Raw genomic sequence first — 19,823 nt, forward strand, 5'->3', positions numbered from 1 at the left:
CTACAAAAGTTCCTGTGAATGAATGAATCAGACAAAACCGAAACAACTTTGTGATCATAAACAACTTGTCTATAATCTGTGACACCCACACATACAATTGAAATTTCTCTCTCCCTCATCCCAAGGTACCCTCCCGTCAAGCGTGGCTAATCAAGGCACGAAAAGGTGAGGTTTGTCATCATTTTACAGCATTTAATTCTGTTTATTTTGCGTGTATCTCTACGTAATTATTGTGAATTTGCTATTCCGTGTCGAAATTTCGTGGTGAACTACGTCAAAGTCGTAATTTAACAGGTGAAAACATAGGAATGCTTAGAATTTTGTTGTAACAGTGTGGACTCCGAAGCGTTGGATTTTTTATGTCCGAAACTCAGATTGCAAACGGTTGTTGCTTATCAAACGACATTATTTTCAGGAAAATGAGCAGCTCGGAGGAGGTATCATGGATTTCATGGTTTTGCGGGCTGCGGGGGAACGAGTTCTTTTGCGAGGTATATCGTTCAATATTTGGTAATGTATGGTGGTGATGGCATTAGATATTGATCCAACATATTATGTTTTAGGTGGATGAGGATTACATAAATGATAAATTCAACTTGACTGGACTAAATGAGCAGGTGCCACACTACAGACAAGCATTGGACATGATACTGGACCTAGAGCCTGGTGAGTACTAAACCATGTTGTCTTCAATCTCTGACGTTTTGTTATGACTGACATGGAACTAAAAGTAAAAAAAAACGTGAAAATAATCATGCAATTGTGGTGAACAATGTCAACAGATAAGATGCATTATGAAGTGTGTGTTTGTACATGATATGGTTGATTAGGACTGTGTGAGAGTCCTACTATGCCATCTATGAGTGATTTTATAAACATTGCCTCCAAACTAGTATGCCTCAAATTCATAACCTTAATGCTAATGAGGTATATCTGTGTCAGAAGGGATATACATACAAGTGTGTTATTCTAACAAGATTACTTATCATTATGACTAATTGTTATGACTGAAGTGATTTTATACTAAATATGTCAATCACATTTGGTGAACAATAAATTAATTAACAATTCAAGCAGTTGGAACCTGTAGATTACTGGCATGCCAAGAATCAATCCTCTCCTAGAATTACGCTCATAAAAGTATTGGTGCAGGAATCTAAGGCAACTTTATATCTCCCCAGTATTCTCTCCTTTTCCAACCTGCATTAAAGCCAAAGCTTTGTGTGAAACTAAAAAGTCCATCCACATTTTTTTTCTACCATAATAGCCCACAGCAAATATAGTGTGCTTAAGACATCAAATTGTTTTAGTCCAGTAATCTGTAAAACCTGCAGTGATACAATATGACTATTATTTTATACCACATTTATGTAAAAGACTACTGTGTAAGTGAAATGCCCGAATATATTTATTCATTTGTTTAAGATGATGACCTAGATGACAACCCAAACCAGTCCGACCTGGTGGAGCAGGCCTCCGAGATCCTTTATGGACTGATTCATGCTCGTTACATTTTAACGAATAGGTAAGAAATATATTTTATAAATGCTCAAAACCACCTTTGCTGTTATTTATTTATTCCACTTTAATTCTTTACTAAAAGCTTCAACAATAATTTTTATCGTGAAGTTATATGAGCTTAAGAGATAAACATCTTATATATTTCTGCCCACATTCAAAACAGTTGCAATTATAATGATACAAATTAGTTGGTACAATAAAAAATCACATTCTAAACTTCTTGTAATTATAGATCAATATAATTTACTTGCCCTTTAACATTCCTTAGATACAAAGGGCATGATGTGTTCAAAGGATAACTTCACTAATCCTGCATAAATATTCTATTGTGAATTCACAATACTGAAAGATAATAATAAAAACAATTGCTTATTCACAGAGGCATTGGACAAATGTTAGAGAAATTCCAGTCGGGCGATTTTGGTCACTGCCCACGTGTTTATTGTGAATGTCAATCTATGCTTCCACTCGGTAAGTACATCAATGTTGCTTTTCATTAATCATATTACCTTCTGTAACAGTACAGGTAATTTCATTATATCTATTAATGGCTGTCAGCTTGAAAACTATGTGATTAGAGTTCCATCAAGCAGCACCATTCCGCACCACCAATTCTGGTAGCATAAACTACCAGAATTAATGGTGCTGGTGGCATTGTTTTGTAGTCTTGTTTGTCATGGCGGCACGTTTTTAACGTTTAAAAAATATATTCTACTGAGTTGAGTCAAAGCTATGATAATCTTGCGTCTTACTAGTAGAACAAATTACATTTACGTAAGAAGCACCTAATGTTCATGGACATAATAGCAATTAAACTTTAAAGTATGTTTTTAACTTATTTTTCTTTTGTTCCACTAACATAAAATCAAGATATATTAAATGGAAATTTCGCATGAAGTCATCCCTTGTGTGTGACAATTTGCGCCACGAAGTTGTCACTAGCCCCTATATACCTTAGTGACAGCCTAAGTAGAATTATATTTTTAATAACCCGTCAACAGAGTAGAACAGGGCTTTCTAAAGGGTCAAAACTGTACCCTAGTGCTAAGGGCCCGCCGTCTGTTCGTCCTTCTGTCATCAGGCTGTATTTCATGAACCGGATATATAGACATTTGGTTGATGTATTTCTTTTGCCAGTATAAAGACAAATTTCATAATGAAAACGAAAAACGAGGCTTAGCAATTTGTTTTGTATAATATTCATTTGTCTGATACTGGGCCACAGTGCCGTCTATATTCTAACTGGAATCTTGCTTGACCCACAGTTCACTCTTAGCTAAACAAATACAAGGCCGAATTGTTCGGCGTGTCTCAGATCTATGCAATTAACTTATTGAAGTATAGTACAAGGTACAAATTCATTAGTTATCAGTGTAATTGGAACGTGATATTATTATAATTGCCTAATTAAAGTACATAACATTCCACAACATTTAAATGTCCATAATGGTGTTTACAGGTTTTAATTAAGGGGACATTAATAAAATTATACTAATTTTAAAAAGACAATTAGCGTGCCAATAAATTCTAATCTTTAAATAACACAATGGATGAAGAAAATGGACTAAAATACTTATTTGGTTTTAAACGCATTTTAAAAGTCAAAACTACGTATTGGCTTATTGACTATATCATTGTTTACTACAACTACGCGTGACTATGAAAGCTAGATGGTTGTTACCATGGTATTGCATGTGTCAGGGCTGTCGGACGTGCCGGGCGAGGCGATGGTGAAGCTGTACTGTCCGCGCTGCATGGACGTGTACACGCCCAAGTCGTCGCGACACCACCACACGGACGGCGCGTACTTCGGCACGGGCTTCCCGCACATGGTGTTCATGGTGCACCCCGAGTACAGACCCAAGCGGCCCGCCTCGCAGTTCGTGCCCAGGTCAGCAGCTATACTCAACTATTCCTAAACCATAATTTTTGTTTTACTTTTTTATAGCTGAAACAATTTATACTAGATTTCTGTTTTCTACCTCTGATTTTCGACAAAGCTTGTATTTTAGAAGCAATATGTTTATTTCTCATATTAGTGAACGGCTACCTTGTTTGTATGATAATTTTAGTCTCTATGTGCCTCGGTGTATAGCATATTTTGCTTTACCTTATAGTGCTTGCACAATGTCATTGATCTCATCAAATCTTCTTATTCTTCTTTGTTTCTGTCCTGTAGTTATTAAGTAAAAATTGTATTATCTAACATGCGCTTTTCCGGACGTAGTCGTTAATTATTTCCACATTGATTTGTTTGCGCATGTGTGTTCAATAACATGTATGTTGACTTCACCAGGTTGTACGGTTTCAAGATCCACCCGCTCGCATACCAGATCCAACAGCAGGCGGCGGCTAACTTCAAGGCGCCGCTGCGGAGTCTCTCGTATAACAACGGTAAACGCTAGGGCCGCGCCGCCGCGCGACCGAGCGCCCAGTCCCGCACACTGATACAGACGCTCCCCCCACGTACCGTGGACGCTCTCTGTGCCTTCCGTAACGTCGCGATACTACTTATCTAGTTTCATGCTGCGACCGCAACACACGAGCCATATAAGAACTATTAACCGACTTTTGGCAATAAAACAAGCCGACATTTAGACTGGCAATTAAAACTGATTTACTTTGATCGTTTTTTGTTCTTATATGACACATTTGTCTCGCACAGTGAATTTTTGTGTTCCTTCTGTTTCTAAATCTAACTTTCACGCTTACGGCTTCAGTCTGAAGTGTTAATAGCGGAAGTTTGGCTTACATCGGTAGCTCTATGTGTCGCGTGTCGGCCAGCTCACCGCCGGCACGACGTACTCGGCGTGAGTATCCGGGAGTTTGATCTGTATCAATAACATGTAAACAAACAGTCTAAACACGAGGACTGAACATAACAATTGGTCTGCTATCACTGTTTCATACAAACAGTAGCAGACACATTTCTAAACAATAGAATACTGATAAGGGGCTATTCTGTTTGTTGTGGGATGTTGTTCTGACTATTAATATAATGATAATTACTTATCCTGTGGCCAATTAGTTATAAATAACACTTGATTGTAACTCCAGCAATATTCATTTCACGGCACAGTCTTGTAATCCGACATCTCTCGAGTGATCGTACTCATGTAACAGCAGACACGTATTTTAGATTAAATGAGAGTTGTGTCTTAAATCATAAGTATTGTAGTAAGTAAATGCAGTTCACGAGACGTAGCAATATGTACTGTAGCTTGCATTTAAATATAAAGTAATAGTAGGGGGTTCATGTATTTTTATTTTTATATCCGAATACAACCATTAGGATGTAGGTGATCATTACATGGACGCGTATTTTTTTTCATGAGAGATATATTCTATTTCGTTCTTGTGTACCGGTTCCAGTAATTATCAATAAACGATAAGACAACTATTGGCCTTTTTTCTTGCTTATCCTGCATGTTGACCACGTCGAATCCTCCCGCTGCCCGCAATAAGAATGGATTTATAGATTCCAAATTAGTTGTCGTTTGACATAATAACTACCGAGTTTGAGAGCCATCGTAGCGTCGCCTAGAACTTGCGACGGAAGCAATATAGTACCGTTGAAATGAGTACCACTTTAGCTAGTTACGTACATAATCGCTAAATAACGTAGTAGCTACGCTATCACTGGACTGTTCACATCGCCGGGCCGCCGCCGTCCGGCGGTGACGATGCCCATTGAGTCGCTTTAGGCTTGTTGCATTGACCGCTAAAATACGCTTGTCACGATTGCCAAATACATAGCGGAGCCGACGCGATGTGAATACACCACCCGCATCACGTTACTCGGTAAATTAACAAGAGCTTTTGTCGCACTACAGTAATGCCCGAACGTAACACAATCATGGACTAACATTTTAACAGAAGAAAATGTTTGTTTGCTGCAGAAACGAAGACTTCCAGTAACATTCCAAAATGATAATTTAGCCATCGTGTGCGCTGCTCGCAGGGCACGGCCACAGGGCATAGCACCCTGCTGCGGACTGAGCAAGCGACCTGCGCCGCCGCTCCACTTGTACAAGCTATCTATCTTCTACGATTAACTTACATAATTATAATATTTATTTAAACCATTAATTTTACTTCCCATATAACGATACAGTTATGTTTTTAAATTCAATAAAGTTTATTTTTACGTTTTCTGTATAATATGTTTTTCATTTATTTTGTGTAAAATAAACAGTTTTAACAAAATGTTTTAAAATAAAAAAAAGTATTTTTATGAATAGGTATATCATTTATTTGCTTTCATTAAAAAAAAGTGTAGAAACAATCAACAAAATGTGTTAACATAATATAATTTCAATTAGATAAGACAAAGACTAGGTCTCTAAAACACTCAAAAGATACATATCAAGTTTTTAGAATAGATGAGTGTAGTAAAACATATCACATAGCTTATTAATAGTTTCTTATCTTATTTACTACAGTTACTCATGATATTAGAAAGAAATATGGGGAGAGACCCAATAATGATACACACAGATGACTACATTAGCTTAATTAGTGGTACCAACTTACAATGTGCACAAATCAAAGGTACATTTCTTTTAATGAATACAAGTTATGATTTTCATTATACATGAAATAGTCCACTTTAATTGGGTCTGACTCATATGTTGAGAACATTCCCTCACTACATACACAAACACTACTTTATAGATAAATAATACTATTATGTAGCTAGATAGGTACACAGCTGTTTTAGCAAATCAGCACTGTTTATCTCACTGAAAGAGCTACAGTTAAGTACTTCTTTATTTTCTCTGATGAATTTCATGGCTTCAGTCTTTAGGAAATCAGAGTCATACATATCAGCAACTATTAAGATGTCAAGAACATTATCCAAAGTTATTTGTTCTGAAAGAGCATGTTCAGAGACCTCCCAAAGACCTTTTAAGTTGTATCTATCTGCCAGCATAAGTAAGCTAGCAAAGTTAATATTCTCAACATCAGTCACGGTGCCTGTATAGATATATTCTAACATGTAGCGAAGGTCATCACCTCCTACATCAACCAGTTTCACATAACTGTTCTGGCTTTCGGCTGTCTCACCTTTGAGCATGGCTTTGAATACCTCACTATGTGCAGCTAGTATTACTTTATGAATCTGAAACTTCACACCATCTGCAGACTCAATGACAAAATCAGATCCAATTGGATCAGTGAAGAGAGCACTACAGTCATGGTTCAGTTTAACATTATCAATAACTTCAAGACTTATTTCTTCAGAGAGAGGTCTCGATGCAAATGGGAAGGACACAGCTATGTACAATTTTCTATCCTTCAAACATTCTATATCAAGTTCTGTAAAGCTATAGGTTGTGAGGTAGGTGTGAGACAGTTCATTAAGCTGTTTAAATTGAAACTCTGTAAGGTACTGCTGAAGATACACTGTGTCTGTTTTCTTGGACACTTTGAACTTATTACCACAACTAACAGCAACACTAAATGAGCTCACACCATGATTACAAATAAATAAATGCAGGAGGAATATGTCACCGACAATTTCTGTTTTGTACGTGAACCAGTAGTCTGCCACATCCTGCATGTAAGTACCGCCTATGTCATAGAAGTTTGGGCGGTGAAGCTTCTGGTATATATTCTCGAGACACAGCCATTTCACTTCCCGGGTCTGACACACTCGATGCCCATGCACCACCCTGGTATCCTGATTACAGAAAATTGCACAAGATATTATATATTAGTCATACCAGCAGAGGAAAATAATGAGATTAAAGAATCACAACTCACCGCTATGTTGAGCTTGTTTGCTGCAGGTTCACCTACACGGGGTTCGTACATTTTAGATTAATGTCTTATATTGTTATGTATTATATATTATTGTACAGTAAAAATATTGATTTTATGGCGAACGAACTATTCTAATAGGAAATTCTGATAATGAAAAGTAAACATCTGTCAAAAATGTTAAGTACACGGTACTCAAAATAAAAATATTACTAAATTGATCATGAAGTATTTCCGTCTGGCAATGACATTTCAAGACTTTGAAAAACAGAATATAATTTAGCCTTCATTTTCAGATCAACCTCGTTTCAATTAATAGCCAATATTCTAATGATGTTGATAATAAATAGCAAAATATTTTTCAATGAAGTCGTATGGCCTAAGTAGAACTAAGTATGGCCATGTAAATACAAAAAGCGCGACAACTATTTCTTATTCTTTTGAATGGTAAAGTAATAAAGAATATAATCAATAGTTGTCTTGTTTTAAATGAGCATGCAACAAGTGTTTCTACTATTCTGCACCAAAACCATTGCAGGGATGAAAAGGTATTCTACCAAGATCGTTTTTATTTTAAGTGGTAGCATTTAAATTAAAATGTCACCTTGACAGTTTGACAGTGCATGGATCTCGATTGTTTTTAGAATTTTTCATTTCAATATTCCGTAATTTTAATTTGGATTATTTCCTAATGCTATGACAAATGCTGAGGCTCTAAGCCTCTATCATAATGGTTTTAAACGCCGCCGTGCAGATGTTGAGGTGAGTTAAAACAATTTTTGTGAAGTAACCTTGTTAATAATTTCGAAATATCATAATTTTCTCCTTCGTACTCAATGGACAACAAAGTATTTTTTACATAAACAACGTATTTTTTATCTTACATAATATGAAGTATATTAAATATGAAACAGTATTTTTTTAATTGCTTGATGGCTCTTTATAATTCGTCATTGAATGACACATTTTGATCATATGAGAACCAGGAAGATAATTTATACATTTTATTGATTTGTAGAAAGATAAATTATAAAATTGTTAAATTTATTTGACAGGGAGGCGGATGAGCTGAAACAGAAAATATCAAAATTCAAGAGTGGAACATCTATGTTACAAGAAAGGGGTCTTTGGGCCACACAACAACAGTTACAAAAGGTGCTGCTATATGTTAACCTTATTATAATGTAATGATTTCGAAGAGTTATTGCCGTCTTCAGTTATATTCCTCCTGCAATTAATAAAATGCATCAAGTACTTTAAGATATTACCTAACTTGAATTTTATCATGGAACAAAAGCCATTGAACTCATTTATCTCTTGTCATTTATCTTGTCAAATATTCCCTTTGTTCCAAAAAACGAAATATTTATCCTTCTTTAAAAGCCTTTGCAATATATAAAAAAAAATGCACTTATTATTTAATTACAATTATCTTAAATCAATAAATGTACATCCATATTGTTATCTTGTGTTTATATTGTAGGTGTATCAAAAAGTACTAATTTTGGATCTTGACTATGCATTGGACAAAAAAGTGGAACAGGACTTGTGGAATGTTGGCTTTAAACAGCAGATTGAGGCTCTTCAAGCCATCTCTAAGGACAGGAAGGTATGTATACTAGTACTGTAAAAATAATAAAATTAAGTGAATTGGAATTAATTGATTGTGAAGTTAATATCAATGAGTCATTTGGCAAAAAAAAATCTTGTCTTAGGGTTATGGGAGGTGGCCCCTTTACTCCTTTTGAATAGGTACTAAAACCAGGGTAAAGAATATCATAATAGAGGATTTTATTCTTAGTGTCTTTTATACAAATAATCTTTATTGTTGTTTCAATTCACATGTAATTTGTATACTAAGTTTTTTTTTTAAAAAGCCACACCCAGAGTTTTACTTTCTTTTAAGTACCTTAGTAATTTCAGTAAAGTTTTTTTAATAATGGCAAGGTTTATCTATGTATGTTTCACTTCTTATAAATGGAATATGGCTATAAGCTCCTTACAAATAATGTTAAATCTCTGTCTATGGTTGTAAAAAACGCATGTGACTACTTCCTTATACTACTATCAAGCTAAATTCAACCCTAAAACTATGAACACAGTGTTCTAAAATGTTTAATGTTTGTTACAGAATCCCCTTCGTAGTGAAGGACAGGCTATGCTATCATGGGTGCTACAGGCTGCTGCAGGGTTCTACCTCTGCTTACTGCATCAGATCTGCACCACATTCAAATTAGATTTACCTTTTAGGTAAGTAACATAGTTTTTTACACACAGCCTTATTTAGTACACTGCCACCACAATTCAAATGAGATAACCAATTCAACTATAGTAGAAGTATAGACTTATTTCTTCCAAGAAAATTATCAATTAGTTTTTCAGTCAGTGTAAATTATTTGACCAAAATGTGATTTGTCTCTCTCTTTGAAGACTAAAATCTTGTGATCAGTTTTTCTCGATGTACAATGTAAGTATCGTGTGTGTGTCAGACGTCGCGCGTCGTTGCTGGGTCTGGTGGAGGGGTGGGGCGCGGGCGAGTCGGCGGTGGGCGCGCGCCTGCCGCCGCCCGCCTCCGCGCGGTACATCTGCCAGCACTGCCTCGTGCACCTCGGGGACCTGGCCAGGTACCGCCAGCAGCTGCGGGTCGCGCACACCTTCTACAGGTACTCTAGCTTATTTACACTCTGCTCTAAGAATAACCTTTTGGCAGGTCTTAAACAATATCAAAGTGACAAATATTTGAAGTGAAATTCCAAACAAAATTCCTGAATTAAAGCATATTTTACTTTTAAATGTCTTGCTCGACACGGCTTGGTCTATTTTGTAAGCTGTCGAAAGGGTTTTTTCTGTGTTTTGAGTGCCTATATCTATTGTACTATATGTTTGTGACCCGTGCGGTGTGTGCAGACACGCGCTGGTGGTGTCCGCGCACTCGGGGCAGCCCTACAACCAGCTGGCGCTGGTGGCGTGGCGGCGCGGGCGGCGGCTGGGCGCGCTGTACTGGCACGTGCGCTCGCTGCTGGTGCGCGCGCCCTTCCCGCCCGCGCCCGCCAACCTGGCGCGCACGCTGCGGGCCGCCGCCGCCGCCTCCAACAGGTCAGTCACCAACACCTGCTCCGACCTGGTGCCCATACAGGGGTACATGTGCAATAAGGAGGTTACCTCCAAAAGTGATGTTGAATTGACTACTAAGCAGGATAATTAGCACTACTCTGTTCAAAACTTTACCCATACCGGGAAAAGGTCGTGTGGGGATTAACACACTTGTCAAATTTTCATTGTTATGTAAAACTTCAATGCCTACAAGCACAATCTGCACCAACCATGACAAATAGAAAATCTTCACATCTATCCAGCATTCTAAAGAAATATGATATGCACAAAGACACCTAGACTCAGGACAAGTATTTGTGGATCACGCAAACGCTTGTTCTACCGCTTGTGAAACCGCGACACATCGCTCACTGTGTCTTGTATTAACACGTGAATATAACTGATATATTTGTTCAGTGGTGACGCTAAGGAGTTGCCGGTGATCCCGGGCGTGACGGACGGCCTCGCCCTCGCGCCCGCGCCCGCACCCGCGCGACTCGACGCGCACTCCTACGTGACCGAGCTCATCCGGGCCATGCACTACATACACACCGTGGAAGAGTAAGTAACCTTATCTACCATTTATGACTGGCCTGATAGTCCAGTAGTAAGTGGCATTGACTGCTATATCGGAGGTCGTGTTCGATTCTCACCCAGGACGTATGATAATATGATGTAGATGTATAATATGCTCATTTGTATTTCTATGTCTGTGCAAAAGTTTTTATAACCTTGCAAAGGAAGAACAGTGTCGAATTTTAGATATAAAGCTCGATCTCCTTTTTTTTATTCATTCAACTTACTAATGTTGTGTTATATGCCGCAGGCTGGACACGGCAGCGGCGCTGGTCAACTCCCTCAACTCCTCGCTCACGGCGCTCATCGCGACTGATAGCTTCGAGTCTATGACACTCATTAAGGTGCCTTACGTTGCTTTTATTATTATTAAATTACAAAAAAATATTCTGTTCCTTAACACTCACAATGCAAAGTCAACTCTAAGGTCTTGTCGATAAGGTGAAAATAATTCGCAAGTGACTGTATGATCATTTTATATTCACTGACCTTAGTGTTATAGCTTATTCGTGTTCATGTGTTTCCACAATCACTAACATTTCTCTATCGATTTCAATTTAAAAATGAACTCTAAAACTTACCTAATAGACTACAAATTGCTTCAACCAGATGGCGTGTGTGATGATATGGCTGGTCCATTCCACGACAGAGGAGTTGACAGTGGAGAGTGGTAACGTGACGGAGGGCGAGGCTCGCGCGGCTCAGCTCAGCTGTTCCCTGGCCACGGGGACTCTGCTGGCGCTGCTGCTGCCGCAGTACACTGCGGACCAGCCCGTACAAAGGGCGCTGCCTGCCTGTGAGTCTGCACGCTATTTTCAATCCTAGTTTAAGCTCAACACTAAATTTCCATACACTGTTTTATTTTCAATCGTTCCCAAGAAAAAAACTAAACAGGTTTTGTCACATAAGAACTGCATTATATAAATTGAAGAAATTAAAAGTGTATATTTGAGCGTTACTTCAATCAACGGTTGGGCAGCTTTCGTGTAGCTTTAGTATAGAGTACCATTCCCCCCCAGTGAAGGTGTGGATGCAATGGTCTGCGTGGCACCCGCGGGTGCTGAGCTCGGGCGCGTGGCTGTCGCTGGCCGCGCTGTGGCCCGCCTTCGCGCACACGCTCAACCTGCTCGCGCCCAGCGCCGCCACGCTCACCGACACCTGTGAGAACACTTGACACTACACTACTCATAAATTGTACAATTATGGCTGCCGTAGTATGTTGACTTCCACTATATATTTTGATATGTTATCGTTATTCGTAAATATTCTACCTGAATCGGCCTCAATGTGTTTTAAAAGTGCCAGGAAAACGGCCTATTTCAAATAAAAACTTTTGATTTTGGTATAAGTGGTTTATTCGGATTTTCTCATGTGTTTCAAACTCGATGTGTTTTAATGAACAAAAACTTGACTTCATCTGATGGCATGTATTTTGTTTTGCTAATTAAACACTGAAATTGTTGTCGGTTAATCAATCTTGGTTCTACCACTCAGACGACAGCGTGCCCTTGCCTGAAGATGAGGAGCTAGCCGGGTTCTTGCCGCTAGAGGAGGCGCTGAAGGGACTGCGGTTCCCGAACCACGCCGCCTGGGACACGTACGGGGGCCGCGTGCCAGACCTGGACGAGGACGCTGATGATAATGATGCCGAGTGAGTATGTGCGGGGAGGCAAGGAGACAGGCAGAGCATGCGCTACAACTTACGTAGAAGCTAAGACCTAACTGGGTTCTAGTGTTAGACGGTGCGAGTCAAGTCCCAGCCATTAGCTATGAATTCATATTTATCATAGAACGGTTTTTAATCACGCGTATTTATCGGGTTTGCCCGACTAGTTTCGGACCCAACCGGAGTCCTTAAACATGAGCTAATGCGGCGGGGTCGCGAGTCGAGCGAAAGCCATTAGCTTTTCATCACGTGACATAAAAAGGTGAAGACACGGTTTATCTCGGATGTCCCTCGGGGACCACCTACACAACGTGGAGCTAGATAACGAATAGGTTAGTTAAGGATGGTTTAGGTTTACTTACAACCTGATAACATAATCTAAATCCAGTATCTGTATTAAAAATCATACTATAACAAGCCATTATGATAAGTAAAAAAGCATCAGAAACAATTGCAACATATGCACTCTGCTTAACGCGGGCCTGCTATTTGACTACGCGCACGTCACGTCCGCAGCCCCCCGGCGGAGGTGTCGGTGACGTGCCTGAGCGGCGAGCCCGAGCTGGAGCAGCGCGTGCGGGCGCTGCGTCTGCTGCTGCTCGGGAAGAAGCTGGCGCAGCTCAAGCCGGAACATCTGTCCTACGTGTGAGTACCATACAGATATAGTATACAGGTATTGGTATTAGTCAAGACTTTATATGAAAGTCACGCTAATACAGTTAATGTTGGGAAGCGAAAACGTATAAGTCTTAAAAGGCCTCCATGCAGCTGGTGTCCAAGACTATAACGTTTAAAATTACAAAATTTACTCCTGTAAGAGTAAAATTTAAAATAGCATGTCTTCCTTTTTCACAAATGAAATTTGGAATAATTTGGTGGGGAAATAACTTTAGTATTACTTGTGTATAGGGAGGAGGACGGCACAGTCCGGTTCTCGGCGTCGTCAGTAGGCGGCGAGCAGCTGTCGGCCGCGCTGCTGCAGCTGGCGGCGGCGCGCTCGGGGGGCGCGGCCGGGGGCGCGGGGGGCGCGCCCGAGCCAGAGGACGACTCCGACGACGAGCCCGCCAGGCCGCCGCCGCCCATCGTCATCTCCGAGGCTGACTTCCGGGAAAAAGGTCACATATAGCATTATGTCATTATACATTTATTTTGATAGACATGGAAAAAATATACCAACTGCTCGACCAAAAACATTTTTTATAAAATTTAAGAGAAAAAATAGTTTGGAAGAGGAGTAAATATTTCCATAGATCTATTAGAAACAATAAGCTGACAGAAAGCGCAAAAAACTTACTTCTTTTGGAATTACCTCTAATTTATTGTTTCATCTCAACAGTACGCGAGAAACGTGTGGGCATCCTCAAGCCACAGGGCTCGCTGGAGCGCGCGCGGGAGGAACGCGCGCTCGCCACACAGGATGACCAGGTACGAGACTATAATTATACTGTAGTCAATAACAGCAATGACTCTAATGAGAAAATTGGGTAGAAAAGAACATCACGTCAGTAGCCAATGCTCTGATAAAACGAGCCCTCGTTAGATTCAATCCGTTAAATAATATCTCATATAAATGAACACTTTTAGGAAGTGGACGTTGCTGAAGACAGTAAGAGTGAAGACAAGAAGGAGGTCCGCAAGCCGCGCGTCAACATCGCCATGGCGGCCATCATGCGGAAACAGGAGGAGACCAACAAACAGGTAATACTTCCTGTCTTAGGTATAGACATAATTTGCGAAAATAATTTTTGTATGTCGTGGAAGTTAGTTAACAGATTTCCGTCATGTTTTAATTATTTTTTTTTTCTATTAAAATTGTCTGAAAAAAAAAAGAAAATGGCCCAGAACTCGTGAATTATTTTTCCACATTGACGATTTTACTTTCGTTTGGAAAAAGTTTTAAGCAAGTGATACTGTACGTGAGAGTTGGAAAAAAAGTTGTCGGTATGCAAAACGCGAAATCCATGTAGCTGTAGCTTTTTTTTGTGACCGAGGTTCGGGCATATAATGCTCGATAAAAAGTGATTAGAATACCGTGAGTAAGCTAAATAAAATGTAGTTAAAAAAAACCTAAATAAAATCATACCAATTCTTTTAGTTGTAATTTTATCGTAATAGTGCAATTAGTTTAAAAATGATATGCTGGTTTTTCGGTTTGAGACAAAAGGTTTTCTGTTTCTCGTCGCTTTTATAAAGCATGTAGTGAATAGCGATCCACATATCACACAAAATGGTAACGTAAAGGCACCATGCTTTTATAAAAGCACCTGTTTAATGTTCCGCAATCGACATGTATGACTTTTCTCTTTATGTTTTCCAGGTCAAGTTCGTGACGCCGCCGCCGACGCCGGACTCGACGGTGGACAGCAGCGAGTCCAAGGAGGACAAACCTAAAGTGATACAGCCCAAAGCTATCAAGTCTCTGGCGAACCTCCCGCTCGGCAGGAAGACGGGAGGGATCCTGTCCCTCAAGGACAAGTCCGCGGGTTACCCTCATTTGGTCCTCAATACCGAACCAGAACCACCCAAGAAGGTCGAAAAGGACGAAAAGAAGGAAGCCAAGCCGAGCCAGTCCAGTCAGAGCTCGCAGAACTACCCGCAGAAGAGGCAGGAGCACCCCCCTTCGCCAAACTGGACGCCGCTGCAGAACACGTACCCCGACGCGCCGCGGATGAACTTCCAGAAGAATTACGGCATACAGAATGCAGGGCTCAGCTACAACCCCAGCTACCCCGCGCCTAACATCAACAACCAAGGCATCAGGCTGCCTGTTGTCAATCCCAAAGAGATCGACGTCAGAACCGCCGCCCTTCAGAAACAGAACTCGCGCCAAGAGCTGTTCCAAGACGGACAGAAGTTCAACCACAACTACCAGATGTCTGGCGATAAGAAGAACTTCCTGAACGACCTACCGCCGCGCTTCGCCAACCAGTACCGGTACTGGCAGAACGCGCAGGAGAGCCAGTTCAACGACAACAAGTTCCGCGACGACAGCTTCAAGCAGAGCGCCATGTTCCCCGGCCAGCAGCCGCGCAGCTGGAGTGCGCAGCCGCAGCCCGACACCTACCAGCAGCAGCCCGTCTGGTGGAAGCCCGACCAGCAGAACAACTTCAACGCCAACTTCACGCAACAACTGCAACCCAACTTCTACTCGCAGCATTTGAACTCTAACATCAGCAATCCCTATCAGAACTTGTCGTTCAACCAGCTGCAGAACAATATTCCGCAGAACAAGCAGGAGAGCTTCAGTCAGCCGGCGTACCTGCAGACCGCCATCGGTCAGCCGCAGCTGCAGACGCTGCAGAACCTGGTGACGTCGCCCAATTTCAACTCATCCCTGAACAGCTTCTCTTACGCGCCGCCCGTCACCTACGACTCGTCCATGTACCCGCAGTTCAGCAACAAGCTCGGCTACCAGCCGTTGCAGATGAAGATGGTGGACAAGCCGCTGGCCTACCCCCCCGGCAAGGACGTCATGGACATGAACAACCTGAGCTACGCGCCCGCCGCGCTCGACATGCAGCAGAGAAACCTCAACATGAACTTCAATGAACCACTCAACAATGATGTAGGAAGCGCCAAGAATATGGACCAGGTTGGGGTAAGCGCATTTTGTTAATAATGGCAGTTACCATTAAAATAGTAATTTCTTTCAAAAGACTATCACTCAATTGTTATTATGAGTTCGATGTTTTGTGCCCATTTTTTACCCTGAAACTTAATCGTTTTAATTTAACAAAGACCCTTCATAGATTGACTGAACGATTTGAAATAGTGAGTACTTCAGTTTGATTCGTTCGTTTTGTCAATCAAGTAACAGTGTCTTTGTGCGAGTAGCTTCATGTGTGGAGTGTATTGTCCCCCGCAGCAGTCGAGCGGCCTGTCGGCGGGCAGCACGTACTCGCTGTTCAGCGGCGCGCCCGACACCAGCGCCTGGGCCAGCGGCGCGCAGCGGCAGCCGCCGGTAACATACTACTTATAAATTATGAACATAATTACACTCATTACTTACTTTGAATAGGAATCGCATCTTTATTAGGTTTTTGCAATGACTGTTCAAATTGATCTAAAACAACTGACACAAATGGATACTATTATTAGTAATCTCATCTTGCATCCAAATAATGATCTATATTAATTTCTTAGTCGCTGTGGTCGGGGCCGGGCCCCTCCCCGCTGGAGCGCCTGCTGGAGCAGCAGAAGCAGATGAAGCCGCCGACGCCGCAGTGACGCCGCCGTGTGACCTACCTCATACGCGTTCCCCAACTTCCTACTATTTGTCATTCATAACCGCTATCACGCCTACGTAAACATTTCTCAGTCACATAGCGGGGAAATGGCAAATAACCCAAGCAGGAAACCAAATTAGCTTGCTTGCTAAACAAAAATATATCGCAAAAGATATAACATATTCAGATCCGGTGTTTCGGTCACAACGGGAGCTGGGAACATTGCGATGTTTATATTGTTCCTATTACTTTTATAAAAGACAGTAATAAGGAATTAGTTTCGAGTCAGAGTTGCGCTTACCAATGCGTAGTCGCGTACCTTTAAATTTTCCATGATAATAATAAAAACACTGTTGTATAAAATTGTATAAATGTAAACAGTTGTATAAAGTGACGGCAAGTGGCGACAACAGTCGGACTTGAAGTATTTTCGTCCAAGCGTATAAATACCTATAAACCCGTTCCTTAATGAAATTGTGAATGTGAAACGAAATATTTTACAGATGAATACATAATTTAAGATTTATTTACTTTACGTTGTAGGATTATTTGTAGCTCGTTAAAAGTAAACAAAAGTGAATGTTATTTCTAGTCGAGATAAAGGATACATCATATTAATCCCCGTACGGTGTGATTTTGAGGGTACTCGCCGCCTTGCGCGTGATACTGAACTACTAGTGTTGTTGCTCAAAATTATTTTGTAACTAGTAAAATATATCAGGCCGTCTCCGACGACGATGATTTTGGGCCAATCACTAGACCATGTACTCGGACACTCTACTTATAGATAGGGAACAAGCCTAATGAAATGATGGGGGTATGCTTGGTACGAAAATACTATCACTGTCCTACGTTAGGCGTCAATAAAATTATTCATATATTTGTAAACTTGCAGTTTTTGTATATTATCATTTGTGTATTGCATCTCGTGAACGGTAACAGAAAGTACAGCTTGCTTCGTAAATGTCGAACTGCGCGTCTATGATGTGTTTTATTGATATAACGACTTATTTCAGAATTTTACTGGTTGTTATTTTAAAATTCGAATAATTTTTAAGTCGTTATTATAAATTCAAACCTTTATAATTGTATGTTTGTTTGGTTATCGAATGCTTTATCTAACGGGTAGTTCGACATTCCGAATGGCTTTATTGTAAGCATGATTTTGTGATTTTAAGTGAAAGTAAATTGAAGTAATCTTTGTGAAACAATATTTTGTAATAAAGATATTTTTGTTATTACAATTTGCATTTTATTTTAATATTGTTGGATGTTAAGACGCAAACAACGTATACAAATCAATAACTGAACTGGTTTAAAAAGTTGTGAAATAAAAGCACGATGTTAATCAGTCAATAATTTAATTTTTATCCCTTCATAGACATTCTAAACAAATTATCAGACGAAATACATTTCTAATGTGTAAAAAAGCGTACTAATTTTCTAATTGCATTATACATAAATTATTTACAATATCACTAATAAATATTTGAGTAAAACAAATAGGCTTTGAGACAAAAACAATACTATTCTGTCATCTCCATCTATAACAAGTACAACTACAAACAGGAGCTAATATTTATTTTTAAAATTGCATTACAGAATCTCTTTACAGCTAAAAATGTCGGATAAAATAAAATAATAGTTATAAAGCAAATAAAGCTAGTTATCGAGTTAATAAATAACAGTCGTGCGAACACAATACGCTAAGATATGTACAACAAATTGACAAACAAGATGCGTGCGAACTGGACCGTACGTAACGCAGGCGCGCGCCGGCGGCGACCTTTCGCGGTACAGAGGCGAGCGAAGACCTGGAAATTGCAGGTTACTATCTGGCGACGTTCGTGTAATTGGGGTCATCTTGAACTTCGCCTTGCTGGCGCCGACGCGCGACCTACCTATCCTAAGATATTACCCCTCGTGGGACAAAGTTATTCGTGCGCGTGAACATTATTACAAAAAAAAACATTAAAACAAAATACAAATTATTTATATTAAATTCAAAATAAATTAATATCCTTGAACTTCAAAAAGAAGTGACATGAAGTTAATAAAAAATGTCCGCAAAGAAAATTCTATAAAAAAACACACAATAAGTTCACGCGCACTCTTCACAGCAATATACAATATATATATAAATATATATATATATATATATATAATATATATATATCTAATTCACATGATATTTATATAATATATACCTGTATAACAATTGGTAGAAGTTTATCGACATACAATTAGTATTAGTTCAATAATCGCTACGTATCTGAACGGATGGTACATTCATCCAATAATTCAGAAGTTTCCAAATCTATAGTAAGCCTAGACATTAATATGACTCAAAAGCAATTATAAAATGTTGACGATGCCTGAATAAAGTTACAGCCTATGCAAGAACGACACTCATTACTATTTCATTTATATTGTCTCTATATTCAACTTGGAATGACAAAGATAGCAGGAAATTTATGAGCGACATTTTGAGCGTCGTCCTTTTATAGGGCTGTTGGTATTTAAGCGAAAAATGTATAGTATTTGTTCAGTAATGTTCAGTATACAGAGATGAGCGGGTTGAGTGTTGTCAGTCGTGTAGTGCGAGCAATTCGTTCACATTGACTAGTCAAGTTGGCTGGCGCGGCGCCCGGTAACCAGACTTGTACTTTGTACTGGTATTGGCACAGGTTCATTACACAATAACGTGTTTAACATTTCCTACTACTATAAGACTGGTCTTGAGAAAGTATTTATGCTTTATTAGTCAGTTAAAAGGACATGAATACGAAACGGGTAACATTTTTGTTTCATTTAAATTCTCGATTAAAATGATATTGGGACCACAAAGAGTTTTCATGACAGTTGTTTACGACGTGTATGGCATGCAATATTAGTTAGTAACAATAATTATTCTGTGGCACATGCCTCGTCAAATCACCTCTTTTTTGGCAACTACCCTCTTCTTGCCCGTAGATTTG

The 19,823-nt window shown here is 39.7% G+C and overlaps 3 protein-coding genes across 5 annotated transcripts; 2 read left to right on the forward strand and 1 right to left on the reverse strand.

Annotated features, from left to right (window-relative positions):
* The first annotated feature begins 67 nt into the window (after positions 1-67).
* On the forward strand, positions 68-5,682 carry LOC113494598 (casein kinase II subunit beta). Of its 2 annotated transcripts, none has more exons than XM_026873013.1 (8): positions 68-165; positions 416-491; positions 564-666; positions 1,426-1,525; positions 1,901-1,992; positions 3,223-3,412; positions 3,818-3,915; positions 5,421-5,682. In XM_026873013.1, exons 2-8 carry the CDS (start codon positions 420-422, stop codon positions 5,450-5,452), a joined length of 687 nt encoding a protein of 228 aa, XP_026728814.1. In that variant the 5' UTR covers positions 68-165; positions 416-419; the 3' UTR covers positions 5,453-5,682. The 2 variants fall into 2 exon arrangements, with proteins under 2 accessions (XP_026728814.1, XP_026728815.1); XM_026873014.1 differs by lacking the exon at positions 68-165 and adding an exon at positions 172-294.
* Positions 5,683-5,779: 97 nt separating this feature from the next.
* Positions 5,780-7,478, reverse strand: LOC113494602. The gene is made up of 2 exons (XM_026873020.1): positions 7,288-7,478; positions 5,780-7,204 (listed from the first exon to the last, which is right to left on the reverse strand). Exons 1-2 carry the CDS (start codon positions 7,336-7,338, stop codon positions 6,209-6,211), a joined length of 1,047 nt encoding a protein of 348 aa, XP_026728821.1. The 5' UTR covers positions 7,339-7,478; the 3' UTR covers positions 5,780-6,208.
* Positions 7,479-7,870: 392 nt separating this feature from the next.
* Positions 7,871-18,086, forward strand: LOC113494601. Of its 2 annotated transcripts, none has more exons than XM_026873018.1 (18): positions 7,871-8,046; positions 8,340-8,439; positions 8,768-8,893; positions 9,416-9,534; positions 9,774-9,947; positions 10,192-10,380; positions 10,795-10,938; positions 11,204-11,297; positions 11,563-11,749; positions 11,973-12,113; positions 12,448-12,604; positions 13,136-13,264; positions 13,529-13,734; positions 13,956-14,044; positions 14,204-14,317; positions 14,937-16,217; positions 16,485-16,580; positions 16,763-18,086. In XM_026873018.1, the coding sequence occupies exons 1-18, from the start codon at positions 8,015-8,017 to the stop codon at positions 16,844-16,846; spliced, it is 3,462 nt and encodes a 1,153-aa protein (XP_026728819.1). In that variant the 5' UTR covers positions 7,871-8,014; the 3' UTR covers positions 16,847-18,086. The 2 variants fall into 2 exon arrangements, with proteins under 2 accessions (XP_026728819.1, XP_026728820.1); XM_026873019.1 differs by having other exon boundaries at positions 16,488-16,580.
* Positions 18,087-19,823: the final 1,737 nt, after the last annotated feature.

Source organism: Trichoplusia ni, chromosome 5, assembly GCF_003590095.1.
Source record: "Trichoplusia ni isolate ovarian cell line Hi5 chromosome 5, tn1, whole genome shotgun sequence".
NCBI lineage: Eukaryota > Metazoa > Arthropoda > Insecta > Lepidoptera > Noctuidae > Trichoplusia > Trichoplusia ni.